The sequence below is a fragment of the Dermacentor variabilis genome, chromosome 3 (assembly GCF_050947875.1).
Source record: "Dermacentor variabilis isolate Ectoservices chromosome 3, ASM5094787v1, whole genome shotgun sequence".
NCBI lineage: Eukaryota > Metazoa > Arthropoda > Arachnida > Ixodida > Ixodidae > Dermacentor > Dermacentor variabilis.
Genome location: NC_134570.1, coordinates 155,541,777 through 155,562,968, shown reverse-complemented (window position 1 = coordinate 155,562,968; position 21,192 = coordinate 155,541,777). Strand labels below are relative to the sequence as shown.

Below are 21,192 nucleotides of genomic sequence, written 5' to 3'. Positions count from 1 at the left end.
AGCTGCTTCGTGTGTTTCAGACTGGATCAAGCTTGTCGTATCTACATGTGCAAAAGGCGTCTGCTTTTCTGACAAATACAAAATGAGATTTTACGTGGGAGTTCTCAGTGTTGCAATAAAAAAAGTAAAGAATGTCATCGTGGAATCATCGTAAAGAATGTTCATCCAAACCACGTCGCACGCTCTTTTCTCTAAACGACGTCAAACTTCTGCCAGTGTATGCCAGATGCCTTAATATGTCAGACGCCGTGCATAAAAATCGCGATGCGTGCCGATTTTCACTCATTCTGAATAAGGCTCCCGTAGGGGAGCCTAAACGTAAACAACGTTTTAAAAATCCTTTCTTCTGTTGCTGTCCTCCCCCCCTTCAGCAAAAGTATGTCTTGTATAATTTGGCATTACTCTGAGACTTATTGAAGTGCATATTGTTTTTAATCAGCTTTGCACCATGGGCTTCCAGTAAGCGGATGCTCAAACCTCGGTGCACTGTCACGGAAATTGGGGAAGCATTCGTTGTGTTTCTACAATCTTTATTCTAGGCGAGTGCAGTGGCAGCCTAAATTTCCTGCCGTAGTGTGCAGAGTGCACTAAGCTCAAGAACCCCCCACCATCCCTAGCCCCAACCCCTTCACCCCCCTCCCCGAGCGATGAGAGACCTTGTTGTCCAGCCCCGACCTACCGACCCAGCTCGCACTGGCGGCTAGGGACAAGGAACTGCTGAGCGCATATGGGACCTGAGAAGAAGGTTCCACCCCGTCTGGTGCCAGCGCGCACCAACATTTACTAAGGACTCAATAAAAGTTTATTCTCTCTCTCTTGACATTAGCGTATGCAGCTGTTAACTGTGTTCAAAGCTTCGCTGTACTTTTCGGTGCATTGGCTGCCTCTATTGTGCCAGGTACAGAGAGTTCAGGAGGGCCACACCACTCCGTTGAAGATGGTCCCATTTATTATTGGCCTGCCTTCGCAGAGTAGGGAAGGATGTGTATTTTACCTGGCTACATGCTTGATACCGTCACAGCTGGCTTCTGCTTTTGCGTCTCTTTGAGTTTACCAGTCGGACGTAGCTCTTCTAATTTCAGTGCAAAGGTAAAAAATGCAAGTATGTCAGCTGCTGTCTTATGTACCTGAAAACATCCTTTTGTGGTTTTTCGTACCAGATGGCTATATATAATTGTTTTGGCTACCTAAATTGAAAATAGATCGTCAAGCAAAAGATTAACAACGTTCCCGAACGACAAAGCAGAACAATGGCGGCGAGAGGATGGGGTGGGGCGAGTGTGGCCGATGGCAGCACATGGATGGATGGATGTAGGAAGCCGTTATCCAACTCTTACGTGCGCCGGTTTCGGTGTTTGGTTTCGCTTTGTCTTTTATCCGGGTTCGATCTGCTCTTGGGAAAGTTATCCGTGCAGGCTTAGTAGTATATTGTGAAAAACAAAAAACAATGTTTCTACACGCACGTAAACACTCCTAAGTATTTCCTACATGGTGCAAGAATATGTACACTCGTGGGAAATGCAGAGAGAACGCCAAAGTAGTTTTCTACCAGCCATTTCTCTGGACTTTTGGGTTTGAGACTTAAACGTGAGTATGTGCCCAGTACCATTTCTGCCAAATATTTCGTAGAGGAAACCGATTAGTGAGTGGCGGCAGTGATGGCTCAGCAAGCGCGGTTGGAGAAAGCGTGACCCGTGGCGTGTGCCGTGCGCGAGATTTGGCATTCGAAGGCAGACTTTCTTCTCTGCGTCTCCGGCCCGTAGGAGCAATTGCCGCCCACGTCGCAGCGCCTGCACCCGAACCGATACTCTCACCACCTCGGCCGGCTCTCCCCCGGAGCAGATGGCCTAGGGGCGCTGGCGTTCCTCAGCCTTGCTAATGGAGCGTTCGGAAGAACGAAACCAAGGCTACCTCACCGGCTGTGGACACTACACGGTGGGCTGCTACCATGCGCTCCCGAGCGCTACCCCGCCGTGGGAAAACCGGGCACGCAGAGGCTCCCATTCGTCGACCATGGCGCAGGGCCACCTGAGCTCTACGCAGCCAGACGGCAAAGACTGCCGTAAGACAGTGCAGTCAGAAACCAGTTCCAGGATGTCTCCGACACGGCGACACCTGCTACCACATGAAATATAGACTGATCACCGTGGACTAATTGGTTTATAACTGTCTCTCCTCTAGAATGTACTTTAGTAACCATCGCGCGTGTGCGCTGTTTCTGTGTTTTAAGTGCGTGTAATATGTTTAACATTGTTTGTACTTCGGCGTACTGCCTCTATGCCTTCTTGGAGTGATCGTGAAACCAATACCATCTGAGTGTGAAAGTTTACTGCTGCATATCGGGTAAACGTTTGTTTCTGGCAAGCGAGATAGTCATTTTATATTCTGCCTGTGTGTTTGAGTTTGAAAGCCGAAGACTTAGTGCTCTAAAAGCTCTCATTGTGGTTATGCATGCGATTCCCCCATTGTACATGTATATAAAACAACTATTCAAATTGTACATAGGAGTGTTGAAACCACTGTCAGTTCTCTCAACAGAAATTCGACACTGCCCTTGATTTGTGAAGTACATAATAACATTAAAATATGAGATCGGAATAATTGTCGCTGTAGTGCAGCTTTGAGGTTAAAAAGACGTCAGTGATAAGATAAAGCGATTTCCAAAGGTCTAATACTGGTACATCATAAAAAACGAAATGTAGGCAAATTCTCAGCTTCCACTAATAATAAGAACAAGGTCGTTCGATGGAGTACTCTATAATATATGATAGGGGATAGAGAGCAGCTCAAGTTACTAAACTAAAAACAGTGCAGCAAAAGTATTCAGTAATAAACACAGCTCGCCCGAGTGTTTTCTTCACTATGCCTTTATGTAGGTCCAGTGTCTACGCCTTTATGTAGGTCCAGTGTGAAGAGCGCCGTCTGAAGATAGTCAGCCATAATATCTGAATGCAGGGAGAGCAAAATTTCTATTCTTGCAGATCTCGCACTGAAAGCGGAGAAATGGTTGAAGCTGCAATTGTCAATTGTGGCTGTTGCGTTTGCTCATAATTGCACCTTTAGAAAACATGCATATCGCAACTTTTGCAAAGTGTTACATTTGCATTTCCATAGGCCCATCTCATTTTTCCTTAACTTTGGCCCTTACACTCTAGTAATTTATTTCACTCGATACTCAGCCTAGGCTTACGAATGTGGATACGAGCCCATGCTTCAATTGAAGTGGTAACTGGGCTTCAATGAAAATTCATGGTGATTTCTGAGCGAAAGCTTTCTAAGGAGGCAGTCACGGTACCAATGCAAGTACAACAGGCTTCACCGATGAGCGTTACTGAAGCGCAGTTTAATTCTGGTGAAGGGCGGTGCTGTGCTCGGCCAGGTCGTGGTCCATTTGCGAAGAAGGGGCCAAACGTATTTTTCAATGCACTGAACGAGACAAAGAGAATCGGAGGGGGCTCCATGTTTTTGACAGTTACAACTATATCAAGCCAGCAGACGCTTAAGTGAAGAAGACCATGGGGGAAATTAACTGTAGTGTTTAATAGAGAGGACGAAACAAAATGGCAAGTGAATATGAAAATGGGCGAAAAGCCAAGTCGCCGCCACTGGGAGCCCAAGCTAGAAGCTAGATGTGCAGCATTACGCCTGCAAGACCCTACTAATTGATCTACGGTGGCGGCTGTTTAGCTGCCCAGCTGTATTAGACTTGGAGCTGGCTGGTTTAGCCAGTGCAATTTGTGGCCATTGCAGTGGATGTAAATGAACCTTTAACCGCAGTCATCGCGTGGTACGTGAACATGAGAGTGGGTAAATTATCCAACAGACCCTTTTATGCCATGTGAAGGCATCGGGGCCGCCAGAGTCGAGACACTAGAAGTAGAACACCAGAACCAGCGCGTTAGACCAGCAGCAACAACTGACGATTCTGTGCGGTTAGATGACCTAAATATAGACTTAGTACGTCACAGTCTGTAAATAAATATCTTTTTGGCGGTGCAGGGGTAGTTTAGGCAATTGCTTAACGTCACAGGGAAGAACCTCGAGACCTGGTTGTGTTTAAACGCACTTCAATGCAGGCCTGAACTTCACTGATGTATTTCTTGACGTCCTGCTGACTCAGTGACGTACTTTAAGCGTTCGCGTACTGCATGGGATTGTGTGCACAATTTTTCGACGTGTTTCTTTTCTCTCTTGATAAAACTAACTATTCGGCTCCTTCCATCACTTTTAATTTTAAATTACCCTTTACAACACTACAGGGTAGGACGGCGGTGTTACAGTGGCTAAGCGTCCTCAATTTTCCTTTCCCTTTTCTACTCATTCCCTACCAAAAGGGAGAGTGATAAAAGCGCTGAAGACATCGATAGACGCTTAATCAGACGGACCGCCCCCTTTCCTGTTTGTCGTCGATCGTGTTCTAAAATAAAAGACTAAATTTACTTAATCTCTTTCGTTTTGCCGTAACAATTGCGGGTTTATACTGATGCTTCGTTTCGTCGCTTCATGTGACGCAGATAAATAATGACATGGAATGCGAGAACGAGGAGCCAAAATAATGGGCTATAATACGGCTATGAGCACATACCTGTGAAATGTGCGCCTAAATCAACGCTGTAGGATAATATTGAAAAGTGTTTCTTGTGCCTCTTTTCCTGTTCTAGAGATAACTGCCAGCGGTGTATGTGTTTTTATTTCTTTTCGACATTTTAAGAGCGCTTATGAATTGCTCGAGTATAACACCTGTAGACATTAGGCTCAAATTCGGTATTGTGGTAGCGCTAAACGTTGGGCTGTTGCTAAAAATTTCATCTGACGAGGCGCAGAAACTACAACACGGCACTTACCTAATAGGGAGCAGCGTGAAGTAAAAAAAAAGGTCTTAGTGACACGAAGGCAAACGCTCAATTCCATCAGTCCGTTTATTCTCAAATGAGACAAATTTATGCAATATGTTGACGAATAGCAGCCGGAGAAACATTCTTTATGAAAAGTAAGTAACCTAAGGAACATCTTTATATGAGCCTTCACACTGTTCATTTACTAGAATGAATTACCACAAAACCCAATCATCCACCGTCGACATTATAGCAAGGTTGTCAAAAGTAGCAATAATTGATCGCCACGAGAAATCGAGAAACTAATTTATTCTTTAGGAGCATCATAGGTACCATTGTTCGCAAAAAATGCCAGGACGTGGAGTGAGTTTTAATGAATGGTTAATACGATTCTTAACGTTTAGACAGATCGATTGCTTCTTGACGTATGTCGCTCCATAGTGTAATGAAGGAAGCCTTATCACCTTGATCTCTTATCTTTTCCTCGAGATGGCTCAGCATCTCCGATGTGAAGTAATCCCTCCAGCTTCCAACCTTCGCTTCTCTCACAACTGAGTACTTGTTGCAGTCTCCTTCGTAGCCCAGCTTGCTCTTTACGTTGTCTCTGGAGAACAGCTCGTTTAACTGTGGATTATCATTAGCCTGCAGACTCATAACCATGACGCGCCTCATGTGCTCAGGCCTGGACCATTCTAGAATGTTTCGGAGCGAATGGGGGTCGTTCTCAAGGTGCATGCCGTAAGCCTCTCCCAGGAAATGAGCAAGCCTCAGCACCATACTTCGGGTGTCCTTCTTGAGTTCCTCATAGGTGGCAAAGAATACGTTGGGTTCGTCCTTCAGAGCATAGGCCTTTGTTACGTGGTCAAAGTAGCTTCCGTAACCTAGGTCACCTTCCACGAACGCCTCAAATAAGTCTTCAAAAGTGCCATCCTCAAGGCGGTAGGCAATCAGGTCTGTTACCATACGAAAAAGTGAGACACAGACGTCCCAAGGGTTGCGAGCGATGTAGACGTACTTTGCCTTTTCGTTCATGGTCTCACGCTCTAGAGGGTTGTGTGTAATGAGAAGTCTCAGGGGAAGAGCTGGCTTCCAGTCATCGCAACCCATGTATTCGATAGAGCGGAGGTTGCTGGCAAAGTCCGCATGCGTAGTGATCGCCTCCCCTTTTCTGACAATGAGCTGCGTGATGTACTGGATCCAGTGCGTGCCGCTTTTAGGGAACGAGCTCTGAACGACATCGCCATCTGCGGCACGAAAAAGAAAGCTTTTGCGAAAGATTTCTGGATTGAGTAGAGGACACCTGGGCACGCCGTCGATTATTTGGCGATAGGGCCTCTGTCCCGGCATAGTGGCGATTTCTGAAAAATTAGAACAGCATTGAATTACTTTACCCCAGCACTCACAAGATATGGTAAAATGTGTTTCAGATACTTTATCTACACATTCTCATCGTGCTTTCAGTGATTTCCATTTAAGATGCGTCGTCGATTCTCGAATTGCAGTTTCTGGACTAAGTAGCCACCCCAAATGGCGTCACTAATGAAGCGGTGGTGAAATGGCAGATTGCCCGCCTCGTATGCGGGAGGTACTGGGTTCGAATCCTGGTGCTGCCGAAAACCTACCGGTTTTTCTTATGGATAGAGGTGTAGCACGGCCTGCCTCTTGGACGTTTATATTCTGCTCGTCCCATGCTGCCAATTTCCCAATAGGTGGGTGTCCTTCCGAGATCCTGTAACTCCCGCAATTGCCGAGCACCTGGCGAGAGTACGCTTGTACATATTTTACTGGTTAGTACCCGGCGGCATCGCTTGTCTGCCTCCCACAGCAGTGTCCGATGATCCACTGTTTCACGAAAGCTGTGGGGAGAATAAGGCTTGTTGAACCCCCCTCCCCCCCCCAAATCTATATGGCCCTCTTTTGACAAGAGAAACCATATAAACAACTGAGAGCCAGGTTGCGGTATATTTCTACCCATTAGAGAACGCTGGTAGGCTTCCGGCGGCATCGAGATTCCAATTTAGGCCCTACCGCATACGAGGCGGATTTCTCCAGCGCTGTGGGTCTGAATAGTCACGAAGTATTATACAGTCATCTCAGTGAATCCATGAGCCAGTTTTCGGGTGATATTTCCCCAATGTGGTGAAAAAGCTGTCCCAGATGACTAAGTCGTGCTGCCGGTGGTGATACCCGTGATGGTAGTTACGTGCTTGTGAGTTGTGTCTGTCCAGTGTTCTTAGATAAATAATTTTTTATGTGTTATTTTCATCTTGTTCTCGCATCCTTTTTTTCTGTTTTGAGAAATTTTCGGGAGGTTAGGGATGCGCAAAAGTGGCAAATCTTCGTGTTTTTTTTTTGCTTAAAAATAAACGATGAAGCCTATAAACGTATTCATTTCTTCTGATGATTCCTTGAAGAGTATATGTTGAAACGACAGTGTCCGAGAAAAATTACTGGCTGAAATTCTTGCTGTTTCGCTAACGTGCATCACACAGGACCTTTGTAGCATCTACATTCGGACCAATGGAGATTTTTCGTTTCATATACCTCCCCCCATTGTACACATTTTCGTAGAACGGATTCACCTTGTTCGATAGTGTGTTAGCACTACGGCGCAACTATGCTTTGAGGACATTGTATGTTCGAATAGTGACAAATAATTTCCACAAACAACGAGATGCAATAAGAAACTGAGCTACAGAGAAATTTGCTAAGAAGAAAAATTCTTTGCGAAGGTGCGTCTCATACTCCGGTATACATTAATATGGAAACACCAGTTGTTGAGAAGGAATCGACCACTTTGACTTGAGCGCATATCAGATAACTGAAATAAAGCACTTGTGTAGAATACGAAGCCGTATTGTTGAAAAAAAAACGAGAACTAAAACGCCTGGTCACTGCTTCTACATCACTTTTTGTCTTCGAGAAAGGTGGTTCTGTTCCGACGTCTTATCACAAACCATGTAAAAAACACGAATCAGTGGAAATAAATGAGCCTCTATCGCAGCCCTACATTAAGTATAACGGGTGAGAGAATAAAACGCGATGAATTAAGATCTTGCCAACCAATCTACTTTAGGCGTCGGGATTCTGAAATTGGAACGAAGCTTCGAACAAGCGAACATGTTTTTACTGGGACTTTTCTCGTGTTCACCTCCTCTAAAGCAATTTAAGACCGGTCTTGCTTAGCAGCACGTTAAATTTAGAAGTTGGGGACAGTAAGACGCAAGAAGGCAGGCTGCCTCGTTACTTTAAATGGTCATCACTGCCATAGCATCTCAGAACTCTGCAACGGGCTTGACTGATTGATGAAGTTCAAGGAAGGTAACTTTATAGCTGTATGCTCTAAGACACCCCTACGCACCTTCTTCCATGTATCACCCTTAGTAACCTAGCAGCGTACAAGCCTAACAGTGAAAGGTTACAGTCCGTGTGCACGTAATTGCGGCAGATGACAGATGATCGATAAGGCTTTCGTATTGGACTTTAACCCTGTAGCTGTACCATATGCATACTGAAGCATTGTATTTTGTCATAAACGACCAGAACCATAACACGAAGAACAGCAAGATGTCTCCTACCTTCGGTCCTCAATGTGGACGAACTGTCAGGGCAGCCAAACGTTCTAAATGGCCTGCGGTGATAGATCGCGCTCGAAAGCGTTCGATGAGGCTTAGTCAGGTGCCGTACTCTGCATCAGCAGAAGTGGCGACACTCTTGAGGCACGCACAGGATGGAACAAACGCTTTGGGAGTGACGCCAAGAGAAAGAAGATAAGGTGCGTCTAAACAATGGGCGCGATCCTCGGACGCTACCCCGTCTAAAGAAAGAATAAATTGTGGCGACCGCTAGCGGAGGCGCCTGTGCACCCATAGTCTATGTTTGCTCAAGCGAGTTGCTTATCACCGAATGCGCACAAACCTTGTAGCTTACCGACCGTGAAATCATAAACCCTATAAACGTGCGTATGTAGTTACTTTGGCGGATACTTAATCGGCGCTTAGTACCATAACAGTTCCATGCAATAATTGCCAGCGGGAATTGTAGCACTAGGTTGTAGGGAGCTGCGTTGGGAGCGGTTGAGGCAGCATAAAAGTTATGGGAAGTAGAAGACATGTTTTTGCCGCAAGTTAAACTACACACAAAAGGAAAACACATAGAAGACAACATGGGCGGCACTTCTAACTGATTTAGTTTGGGCGGTAACCCAGGAAGATGGCGTGGCATATTTGCCAGCCCACTGCAAGGCCTGCATGAGCAAACCACGTTTTCATGAGATTAAGATTCTTCGTAGAAGCAGAAATCAAACAGCTAATGGAAGCTTATTATATAGAAAAGAAAGGTACAAGTTCCATTAGCAATACATCCGTCTCGCTCTACAAATCGGAAACGAGATTATTCGACCACTGGATAACATAGGTTCGTTAGCAGCCTGCACATGCGTGTATGTGTATATATATTCCTGAGTTACCACCCAAACTAAATTAGTTGCCAGAGTAGAGCTTTGTATGGGGTATCACCAATACCACAAAACATGGATCCGAGATTACACGCGGGAAGGAGAATAGCTAGAGCAGAATACAAAGACAAAACAACAAAATACTTGGACACTGCACGATTCACGGATGCTTCACCATATCGGGCCAACGCAAAGAACATGGTGGCAGTTGTCGTAAACCGTAAAGGGAAAATCACGGCCTGTGCTTCGGTTTCCCGAGCAACCATTTTAGAAGCCGAAGAGATAGCCTTCGCCTTATCTATAAGAGAAGGCATAGAGCGCAATGCTCCACTAACAATAGTCACAGATTCTCAGGCCGCATGCAGAACTATCAGAGGGGACAGATCGGCACTAGGGCACGCCGGATACTTACCGAAATCAACAGAGACCTTGACGTCAGGTAGAGCCAAACGATAACATGGACCCCGGGACACGAGGGTGTTACTGGGAACCTCCATGGAGATGAGGCGGCTCGAGGTTTCACTAATTGCCGAGCTGCCCATGGCAACATGGTGGAGGACCCGACACCCATTGATCGAAGTTATAAAGCGATCTTGCAACACTACAGTGAATTGAGAAGGCTCTACCCAGCCCCGCATAGGAGCCTTTCAGCCGTGGACTCAGCGACGCTACGCAGGCTCCAAACGGACACATACATAAACCTACATAAATTGCACATATACTACCCAACAGCATACAAGGACATATGCCCGTGATGTGGGAGCACACCAACACTCTACTACATCACATGGGAGTGCACAGCTCACACAGAAGAACAAGAAGATAACACGAGAGCGAGCTGGGAGGCATTGCTATCCAGCTCTGCCCTCGGGGATCAGCTCAGGCTCGTCCGAAGGGCAGGAAGGATGGCGAGGGCCAGCGGTGCCTTGGAATAGGGGCCCGACCACACGGCGTTACCCCGTTTTAGGGGCAACGAAGTTCTTTCTCCGAATAAAGTTTTGTTCTTCTTCTTCTTCTTCCCCAGTGTTGTCTTCTATGTGTATTCCTTTTGTGTGTGTTTCAACTTGCGCCAAAAACACGTCTTTCAGCATGCACCAACTAGGCCAACAAGCACTTCCGTTGCAATATGAAAAGTAGGTGGATTTGCTTAAACTTTGTCCTTCTGGCTTCAAAAGGCTTGATGACTTTGTAAACGCGTCATTTGCAACAATGCACTGCGTAATTAATAATTGAGAAACATTATTAGAATAGTCCGGCTGCAGGATTTGAACAGCGGATCTCTAGGACAAAAGCCGGTGTTGAAACCATTACGCCACCGACATATGCATCGACAAGCGACATTTATCTCTAGCAAGCCAGTGCCGCCAGACGGATTACACGCGTAGATTTGGCCACCGGGACAAGTTGAACCGTCGCAATTAGTAGCCATTGTGCGTGTTCACAGTGTCTTCTGCGCTTCGAAAAGTATAGATCGCTCTGAAATTTTCCGCAGTGAAGGCACATAAAGCATAATACACAAAGCTACAATGACGCCTGGATCCACAAGCACGAAGATAAGACAAATCGGTGTACTTACCATCATTTCCATGGTGGCTAATGATTCTAGCGCCACAGTTCCCTCTAGTGATTACTGAAGGAACCTCTACGCCTCGGACATCTATACGACAACTAGCAGAAACAATCCACGCCTAGTTTAGCTTGGTAAAACCTGGTACCTGCTTTCTTAAAAATAAAGACAAGTGTTCAGTGATAGTTCTCGCGTATTAAGCTGTAAAATGCATTATTGCTTGTACATTTTTTTCCTTTGATTTCTGTGTATTGTCTTTACATCTATAACTGCCGCCTGTGTATATTTTCGTATGTTTATGCTTGCTGTACTGTGTTCTTCCTCTAGTGCGTCTATGTAGTGTACTATGAATAAATAAATAAATGAATAAGTAAATAAATAAATAAATAATCGTTTGTTGGATCCTTCAGATTTGTTTTCAAATAGACGGGAAAGATACAAACTGGTGTACACTTTAGTTCGCGGTTTCGTAAATATAGTGAATGATAGACTGGACAGATACAAACTGGTCTACGCTTTAGGTCGCGGTTTCGTAACTATAGCGAATGAAAGCGCGTTAAACGTCTCCTGTTTCTGTCAAATCGTTACCTTAATTTTCTTGACGAAATATTTTTACACATAAACCACGAATACCCAGGGGCTATAAAGTTATTGCATGAGTGAAAGATTGAAATCTGGGGCGAGCTGTTAATAGTACATGGCGGTGTTTTTCGGAGCGCCTGAACAGTTTTAGGAAAAAATACAGAGGATAATATCGCTGACTTACCACTAATTGTAATTTTACAGAAGTGCAATATATATATATATATATATATATATATATATATATATATATATATATATATATATATATATATATATATATATATATATATACGCTGGTTTCTGAAAGATAAAAAGAAGCAGGGATAAAAAAGACCCGCCAAATCGCCTATATAGCACGTACCCGTGATTGTTCGTCAACCTGGCTAAGTAATCATCCTCAAGGTGGGATATTGGGGTAGAAGTTGGAAGTCGGCACTCTTTCTCCTCTGTATTTTCCCCAAAGCCATTCGTGCGCCCCGCATAGCATCACCATGGTATGATCAGAAGTCATCATTTCATTTCATTTCATTTCATTGGGTGGGCTTGGCGGCTTTGCCACTGCGCAGGCCACTAATCGTTTCGTCTTCGTAATGCAGGTGCTCGGACCATTCATCGCGTGTCTTTTCCTTCCTGGACTGGCGACTACGCCACTGACTGCACCTTCATCTTTACCAACCCATCTCAGCTTGGATGTATCAGGCGCCCGTCAACGAGCCACTGCCATCGCTTCACCCGTCTTTGGAACGACACACTCGTCCTTGGATTGTCTGTCCCTCGCAGCAGAATGGGAAGCGCCATCGCATCCAACATCACTACTAGGGCCAGCTATAAAACAGGAGCAGCCACCAGTGGCCCTTTGTGGGCTTGGCGGCTTTGCCACTGCGCAGGCCACTAATCCTTTCGTCTTCGTAATGCAGGTTGGTGAACGTTTCAGCCTCTTTGCCAAAAAGTCTAACAACTACTTCTTAGTACAGCTGCCAAGCCCACAGTGGCTTAACGCTGTTCTTGCTGATTGTTTTCATGTCGTCTTTTCGCTGTTACTCCTACTTTCTGGTGATATAGAAACTAACCCCGGTCCGGATAATGCAGCTATCCTCGCAGAGCTAAAGAAGATATCTACTGGCCAGTCCAAGCTTATTTCTGAAGTTCAAGATCTAAAATCTCAGTTATTACGACAAACAGAAATGTATCTGACCTCGGCAAACGTATGGCCGAACTTGAGAGCCATTACGAAAGCCTTTTAACACTTAAAACAGACACAGAAGTTCTCCGCGCCGACGCAACTAAAGCTACTCGCTTAATTTCAAAACTAGAGGCACGTTTTGATGATGCGGAAAACCGAACGCGACGGAACAACTTGGTATTCTACGGACTCCCTGAAACTACACCTGAATCGTACGCACAATCGGAACAACTTATCATTAAACATTGCCGCGAGCATTTAGATATACACATCGACACAAAAGAGATAGAGCGCGCCCATCGTCTCGGACGTCATTCGAACGACAAACCCCGTCCAATAATAACAAAATTCACATTTTTCAAAACAAAAGAAACTGTCCTGTCGAGCGCCCGGAAACTAAAAGGTACCAATTATAGTATTGGCGAAGATTTTTCTCGTGCAGTTCGAATTGCTCGCAGCCAGCTCGTTGCATTTGCCAGAAAGCAATCTGCCCCATTTAATCTGCGCTACAAAACCCTGCACATCGGACCGAAGCGCTACGTGTTTGATAGCGTATCTGAAACTGTAAGAGAAGTGTTATAGCAATCGTCCGCCCGAAAAAATGTGATTACCCGCCCCCAAACCATGCCAAGAAATAATCTTTCATTGTCTGTCATATTCACAAATATTCGCAGTTTCCTACCTAAGCGTGAACTCGTGTCTAACATCATGATTTCTTCAAACAGCAGCATTCTTATACTAACCGAAACATGGGTTACCCCTGATGTCACTGATACAGAAGTACTTGCCGACTTGGCAGGTTTCGAAGTTTTCAGAAATGACCGCAGATGCACTCGAGGGGGCGGTGTGTTGATTGCTGTGGGCCCTAATTTATCGTGCGCACCATTAGACATCGCCTCTGATCTGGAAATGTTATGGTTAATTTTTCGCTCACCGGCGCAATCCGTTTTGCTTGGTGTTTGCTACAGGGCACCGCATACTTCACCTAACTTTGCAAGTGAGCTGAACAGTATTCTGAGTGATCTCGGTACTGCACATCCAAATTCACATATATTGCTATTCGGAGATTTCAATTATCCCGGTATCGACTGGCAGAAACTAGCTCCCTCAGGTGCGAACCACAGAGAATTAAAGGATTTTATAGAAGTATGTTTGAATGCTAATCTCACTCAGTTAGTAAGGGAACCAACGCGTGTTGCTGGCGTCAGTGCTAATATCTTGGATCTGATACTAACTACGAATCCTGAGAGCTTATCACATATAACTTACCTGCAAGAAATTAGTGATCACAAAGTTATCCACGCCGAGTTTTCGTTCTGCCTTGAACGGCAAACAATCCTTCTATATGATAAAGGTAACTATGACGCAATTAACTACGAGCTTAGAAATTTTTTCCCGTTATTTGAAGCCGAATTTTACAGCATGCCTCTCCAGGAGAGCTGGGAGGTATTCCAATACAAAATACAGGACTTGGCCAACAAATTCATTCCTAAAATTACTTTCCGTGAAAATCGCCAAAAGCCATGGTACACTAAGGCACTTAAAACATTAGAAGGCAGAAAAAAGCGCTTCTTTCGTGCTTCTAAGGCGAGAGCCTCGTCTGATGCGTGGCAGCGGTACTACGCTGCCGAGAATGCCTACCTGATTGCTGTGAGAAATGCTAAGTTCAAATTTTTCAACAACGATTTGACAAAATTGTTAAATCATAACCCGAGAAAATTTTGGAAGGTCATCAACCCTATCGAATCGCGCGCCATCACTCTGACCAACGAATTGGGAGAAACCATCGGGGACCTAGAATGCGCTAACACCTTCAACATTGCTTTTAGCACAGTTTTCACAAAAGAACCCAGCGCACCTCTGCTTACGACACCAGCTAAAACTCTGTCTACTATGCCTGCTATCACAATAACTCATGATGGAATTTTATCTTTGTTAGATAACATTAAGCTTTCTTCATCGACAGGCGTCGACGAAATCAATTCCAAGCTGTTAAGGAACACCAGACATACCATTACTGCGTATCTGTGTATTTTGTTTTCTCATTCACTCTCTGTAGGTCACTTGCCAGATGATTGGAAAGTGGGGAAGGTTGTTCCTGTCTACAAATCTGGTAAAAAAGATTCCCCGCTAAATTACCGCCCCATATCATTAACAAGCGTCCCGTGCAAAATCATGGAGCATGTCATTTATTCTAATATCATGGCATTTCTCGATAAAAATAACTTTTTTCATCCATCTCAGCATGGCTTTCGAAAGGGCTTCTCATGCGAGACCCAACTGGCCATTTTCGTTCATGGCTTGCATGTTAACCTCGACACCAACATACTAACTGATGCCATTTTCTTAGATTACGCAAAAGCGTTTGATAAAGTGCCGCATCAACGATTACTTTTAAAACTAAACCAGTTAAACCTGGACCACAACATTCTGATTTGGATCAAGGAATTCTTGTCTAACCGGTCCCAACACGTCCTTGTTAATAATCATACCTCTGACCCTGTTCCTGTAACATCTGGTGTATCCCAAGGTTCTGTTCTCGGTCCTCTCCTATTTCTAATATATATTAACGACTTGCCTCAACACTTATCTTGCCAAATCCGTATGTTTGCTGACGACTGTGTAATTTACCGATCAGTTTCTAATCATTGCGACGCAGCAAAACTTCAGCATGATCTAGACCGTGTCCAGGAATGGTGCGACCGCTGGCTAATGACCCTTAATCCGACTAAATGTAAACTTCTTTCCATTACTCGCCAAAAGCACCCCGTTACATTCCCGTACATAATTGCTAATGAACCTATACAAGCAGTAACATCGTTCAAATACTTAGGCGTTACTTTGTCCAATGATCTCTCATGGCATGCACATACTACAAACATCATATCATCGGCAAATAGAACTCTCGGTTTTCTGAAACGTCACCTTCGTAACGCTACCCAACAAGTTAAATTACTAGCTTATAAGTCACTTATCCGTTCAAAACTAGAGTATGCGTCACCCATATGGTCCCCACATCAAGCATGCGTCGTAGATGACCTTGAAGCGGTACAAAATCGTGCCGCCAGATTCATTCACTCATCTTATTCTCACGAAATCAGTGTTACCGCCCTCAAAGCGGAATCTGGGCTGCAAGCTTTATCCCTCCGCCGACGCATAGCAACACTTTGTCTATTCTATAAGCTTTACCATTCATCACTTAACAGTGCCCCTTACATAACACCACCCGCATACATATCTCCTCGCACTGGTCACCAACTGCAAGTTTCCCGTACACCTATGAGAACCGTTAATTTTTCAGCATCTTTTTTTCCTCGTGCAGCCAAAGACTGGAACAGCCTTCCTCGCAATATCGTCGTTCTCACCTGTCCATCATCTTTTTCTGCCAATGTGACTGAGTACCTGTCGTAACAAATTTGAGTGTTTTTTTTTATATACACCCACCCCTTATGCAATACCCCCTAGTGGGGTCTTTAAGGTAAATAAATGAAATGAAATGAAATGTTGCTTACTCACTTCTCTTTATGCATCTCAGAACATGAGGTCCCCTGCCAGCCTTGAGGTATGGCACCTCCTTCTGCATATTCAACCCAACATGTACCACTTTTGTAAATAATAAACGTTCTTTTTCACTGATTGATTGTAGGCTTCAAATTTTTATTCAAGTCATCAATCTTTTACTAAAAACTGGCAAATATTGAAAATATTTAGAAAACAAAACTATCAAGTTCACAACTCCAGCTCGTCAATGAAAAAAGGATATCGGAATACTGGGAATTTCATCTAATAGTGCATAAAGAGTAAACAGAATTGGTATAATACACATGAATAATGAAAAATAGCAATATGGAAATAGAGCTTTCGGAGAATCGTTGCACGCAACGTGCCGAATTCACGTTGATTGACATATCGAATTTGTCCTCTAGTTGATGCTGTTTACAGAACTGCGACATCTGTTCATGATGAAGAGCTATTAATTTGTGAACTGCGTGCCTCTATTTATTTGGAACTATCCACTTAAAAAAATTATGGGGTTTTACGTGCCAAAACCACTTTCTGATTATGAGGCACGCCGTAGTGGAGGACTCCGGAAATTTCGACCACCTGGAGTTCTTTAACGTGCACCTAAATCTAAGTACACGGGTGTTTTCGCATTTCGCCCCCATCGAAATGCGGCCGCCATGGCCGGGATTCGATCCCGCGACCTCGTGCCCAGCAGCCCAACACCATAGCCACTGAGCAAACACGGCGGGTATCCACTTTTGGAAACATAGTTTAACAAAATTCGGGCCTTTAATAGGAATTCCGCTACAAACATTCACTACAATTTGCCTATCTCTCTTAAATGCACTTAATTTCATAAAAATCAGGCTTGGGGTTATCTCCGAAATGCGTTTCGGCGTTTTACATATATTTGAATAGGCCGTGTCGGAGTTGGCCCCGATCTGAAGCTTCCTCTTAAATCGACAAAACGATTGCGGCGTGGGCGGCGAGCTGTAGCACTGAAAGCCTGGCGCGTAGGTTATCATTTAGCGGCGCATGTGATTTAGGTCAGAATGTCGACAGGAGTGGAAAGGAGGCCAGACGTCTGTATTTTAGTGGCAGCCATAGACTGCTGGATAACGGTGATAACAGCCCCGGCAACAATGGCTTTTGCTCGAGTCGTGCATTAAGGAGCTGTCCAAATGACAGAGATATTTGAATTTGCTAAGAAGGCTCATCAAGGGTTCTTGTTATCTTTCCCCCTGCTTTCGCGATTATTATTCGCTATTGCTTCGTTAACTTCCTTCAGTCGACAGGCCCGTGTCCTATGTGCACGGACTAGGCAAGCATTGCAAGATTGCGTAGCGTCAGTGCCTGGCATTTATTCGTGACGCAGACAACGATGAGTCTGAGGTCGCCTTATTATCAAGTCATCGACGGCGTCCGCCGCTCCCCTATCGTCCAGCCGGAGATTTTGAGCAAAGCCCTGCGCTTCACGCCAGCGAAGGGAGACATCCTGCAGATGTCCTATCCGAAATGCGGGACGCATTGGATGCAGTACCTGACACTCCTGGTTCTCAACGAAGGGCGGCCCATCAGGAGCTATCAAGAGTTTTTGAGCAGCGGCCGATCTCTCGAGTACGCCGGCGTCGATGACTGGAAACCGTACAATGGTGTACAGACACTTCCGTACAGAGCGCTCATGACGCATTTGGACCCACCGACGAAGAATCGTCTCAACGTAAACGCCAAGTACGTGTACGTGGCACGCAACCCCTGGGACTGTTGCGTCTCCTTCTACCACCACGCGTCGATTCTCAGTCCGTTTCATTTCCAAGATGGGACGTTCGACGAGTTTCTCGCCTCGTTTCTGAGAGGCGACTTCGGCTACGGTGACTACTTCGATCACCTCTTGGCCGGTTACGCCCTGAAAGAAGAAGCTAACGTGTTTTTCGTCACGTACGAGCAGCTCAAGAGGGACTTGCGCTCGGTGGTGCTTAAGCTTGCCTATTTCCTTGGCGAACGATATGGCAGAGCTCTGGAAACCGACGAACATCTGCTCCGCACGCTGCTGGAGAGGTCGACAGTAGAGAGCATGAGAAATGTGCTTGTTCTGGACTTAGCGGGAAAGGAGAATCCTGCAATGAAGAGTCTCTTGAAGGGTCGCGAAGTTTACGCCAATGTCGGATACCAGGGTGACAAAAGGAAGTATTCGTTCGTTCGAAACGGCGTAGTAGGCGGGTGGAGGCACTACTTCACAAAAAGCCAGCTGCGTAATATGGAGGCTAGAATTACCGAGAAAACCAGCGGCTCGGACGTTATGGATTTGTGGCAGGACATTGTAAGGGAAACAAAGGATCTCATGCGAGATGGTGAGTAATGTAGGTTGGTGGCAGTCTGCGTGTATACAGTCCCGTCGCACGTAGCAACTATAAAAATTCCATAGGTTGCTACAAAAACATCTACAGATATGTCCACTTAGATCCGAGCGAGCACAAAGATTATAAAATGGCATTATCCAAGATTGCAGAGTAAGTAGATAGTAGTACATCATATGAAAGTAATATTGTTTTTTTTTGCAGAGAACTCATAAGTGCCTTCCTCTATCGCTGCTATGTTCGACCGCGCGCGACTGATCTCTGTCGTTTGGTGGAAATGCTAATAGGTTAATATTCAGAGCTACTGATGGGAAGCTTGTGTTACGCATTGTTCACTGAATAAGCAATAAAGAAAGCTCGGAAAGATAGCGTGGGATGGCTGATTTTATTAGTCACCTAAAATATATTTAGAGGCCGCCGCGCTTGATCGGTAAATTTTGGTCAGCGTTCTGTTTTCGGTTTAAATTTGTTATCGTAAAAGCTTCTTTCAGTGAACGTGTAGTCATGCCTTAATTTTAAAGAGTGTTTTTAGTGTGCGCAGGATTCGCGTGGAGAGTACAGGGTTTATTTCGCTGAATGTCTAGTTGTCCCCAAATGCTAAAGTTTTCGAGAAGTACTTTACTGGCCGTGCTATGCCACAGGATTATGTGACTGTGCAGAAACTAAGCATGGGAACATTGATGATAGATCTCAAATACAATGAAAGATTATAGACTTTATTAAATTATAGGGTTTTATGTGTCAAGATTACCATCAGATTATGAGTCACGCCGTAGTGACGGATTTCCGAATAATACTGACCAAGAGGACGTTCGGCGTGCAACCTCGAAGATCTGCATCAACCTTCCTGTTGAGAAAATGGACCGCAGGTTAGCCCATCTCTTAGAAGCTAAACAGTTCATCCTCAAGAGATCGAAGAGTCAGCGACTTAATGATAGGCTACGCAAACAGTTATCTGATATTAAGAAACACATTGAGGAGCATTGCATAACCTTCCCTTAACAGCAGTGGGACGATGTTTGCGATTTCATAGATGGTCAGATGCACAACAGTAGAACTTGGAACTTTTTTAAGCACGTGATTAACGAGAGCACTAAGTCTAATCAGAGGTAGGCCATTGGCAGAACCATACATGAGGCGGCACGAATGACCTCCGAGGATGAGTTAAACCGAATGCTTGCTGACAAGTATCTCTCAATCGGGTCAAGGCTGTCTCCCGTGCATCCCGATTACCAGGGCCAGGCCAATTTCTACTTGGATGTGGAGTTTGGCTTTGAAGAAATTCGTAGAGGTGTACATGGACTCAATGGTAATTCCTCACCGCTGCCTGATGGCATCTCGAACAAGACGTTGCGAAATGTGCATGATAAAAGAATCGCGCACATCACTGAGGAAATTAAAGAAATTTGGAGGAATGAAACCATCCCATTGCCTTGGAAGGCTGCGCTCGCTGTTCTCATCCCCAAACCTGGCAAAACACATAGCGTTGACAACTTGAGGCCCATATTGCATGCATCCTGTGTGGGTATGGTAGCTGAGAATGTGGTCCTCAAGCTGATCTGCAGGACCTTGGTGAATAACGACATTTACCCCTACAGCATGATTGGATTCAGCGCGGGCCTATCCACACAGGATACTATGAAACTGATTAGGCATAAAATCATAGGCGACGACTCTAGCGATACTGGGGCCGTTTTGGGATTTGGTCTGCAAAAGGCCTTCGATAATTTTCTACATTCGCATGTCCTAGCCTTGATATCTCGGCTTAATGTAGGCGAGAGATTTTAAAACTAGCAGATAGGGAGGCTACCCTCCGGGTATCCAATCTCGAGTCGCCACTGCTGGAATTTGGCGAGACGTGCACGCCACAGGGGGTGGTCATTTTTTCTGTTTATTCAATATAGCCATGGTCGACCTACGCAGAAAGCTTCTCGAGATTGAAGGCATCAAACACACAATATATGTTGAAGATATGACTGTGTGGTGCACACAAGGCAATCATGGTCAGGTTAAAGGAGCCTTACAGGAGGCTATAGACAATATTGAAACCTATCACCAACCCACCGGCCTTAGATGCTTCCCGTTGAAGTCGGAACGCTTACTGTATGGTCCCCATAAACGTGTTCCAAGGCCCAAGGGTTGGGTTGCGCTACAGTGAGCGCCAATATAGCAATTTTGGACGGGAACTGTTTTCCGCCTACCCAGCAGTGTAGCGCTTGAAATAATTCCTCGAAACGAAGAAAGCCAAGAAATTGTCATCCTCACCAACCACAAGCCTCTGGTTTCTGCCATGCGTTCCTTCACCGCCAGCCACTTCCCTCGAGAGATCCGTCATCTTGCTTTCTTGGCTGAATTCATGACTGACATGCGCCATATCAAACCTGCCTCAAAAGTACAGCTGACAGTCTGAGCCGCATCGGCATCAACGTCACAACAGGTCTCGCTGACGGCGCCTTATGCTCACTTGGGAGGGCACAGGTATTCGACCCAGAGCTTCCATGCCTGTGGTTTTTACACCCCTCCACCTGGAGCAGGCCTTCTTTCCCGACTATGACATCGTGCTCCGGTGCGATATTTCAGTGAGTCCTACTCGCATCCGTATCGCTTCGCTTCATTGTGCTGTTTTTGATCCAATACACTCACTCTGGCATACGCGCCACGCGAGACCTTCCCACTGACCTTTACGTCTGGCCTCCTCTACCGAC

At 45.2% G+C, this 21,192-nt stretch overlaps 2 protein-coding genes and 1 pseudogene across 3 annotated transcripts in view; 2 read left to right on the top strand and 1 right to left on the bottom strand.

Moving 5' to 3' along the window:
* The window catches only part of LOC142576434 (3-alpha-hydroxysteroid sulfotransferase-like), a 37,824-nt gene extending 29,242 nt beyond the window's left edge, over window positions 1–8,582 (bottom strand). Inside the window, exons 1-2 of one of the 2 annotated variants that reach the window (XM_075686567.1) lie at window positions 8,414–8,566; window positions 5,125–6,193 (exon numbers count right to left, since the gene is read on the bottom strand). In XM_075686567.1, the coding sequence (XP_075542682.1) occupies window positions 5,229–6,182 (954 nt within the window). In that variant the 5' untranslated portion in view covers window positions 6,183–6,193; window positions 8,414–8,566 and the 3' untranslated portion in view covers window positions 5,125–5,228. Of the gene's footprint in view, window positions 1–5,124; window positions 6,194–8,413 lie in introns of those variants that run through there. The other variant, XM_075686565.1, reaches the window with a different exon arrangement.
* Window positions 8,583–12,033: 3,451 nt separating this feature from the next.
* LOC142574829 (uncharacterized) lies at window positions 12,034–13,336 on the top strand (annotated as a pseudogene).
* Window positions 13,337–17,511: 4,175 nt separating this feature from the next.
* On the top strand, window positions 17,512–18,489 carry LOC142574828 (sulfotransferase ssu-1-like). The gene has a single exon (XM_075683835.1). It carries the CDS (start codon window positions 17,512–17,514, stop codon window positions 18,487–18,489), a length of 978 nt encoding a protein of 325 aa, XP_075539950.1.
* Window positions 18,490–21,192: the final 2,703 nt, after the last annotated feature.

Excerpts from the sequence above, each read along its gene's own strand:
- LOC142574828 (XM_075683835.1), top strand. The coding sequence starts at position 17,512 with ATGAGTCTGAGGTCGCCTTATTATCAAGTCATCGACGGCGTCCGCCGC.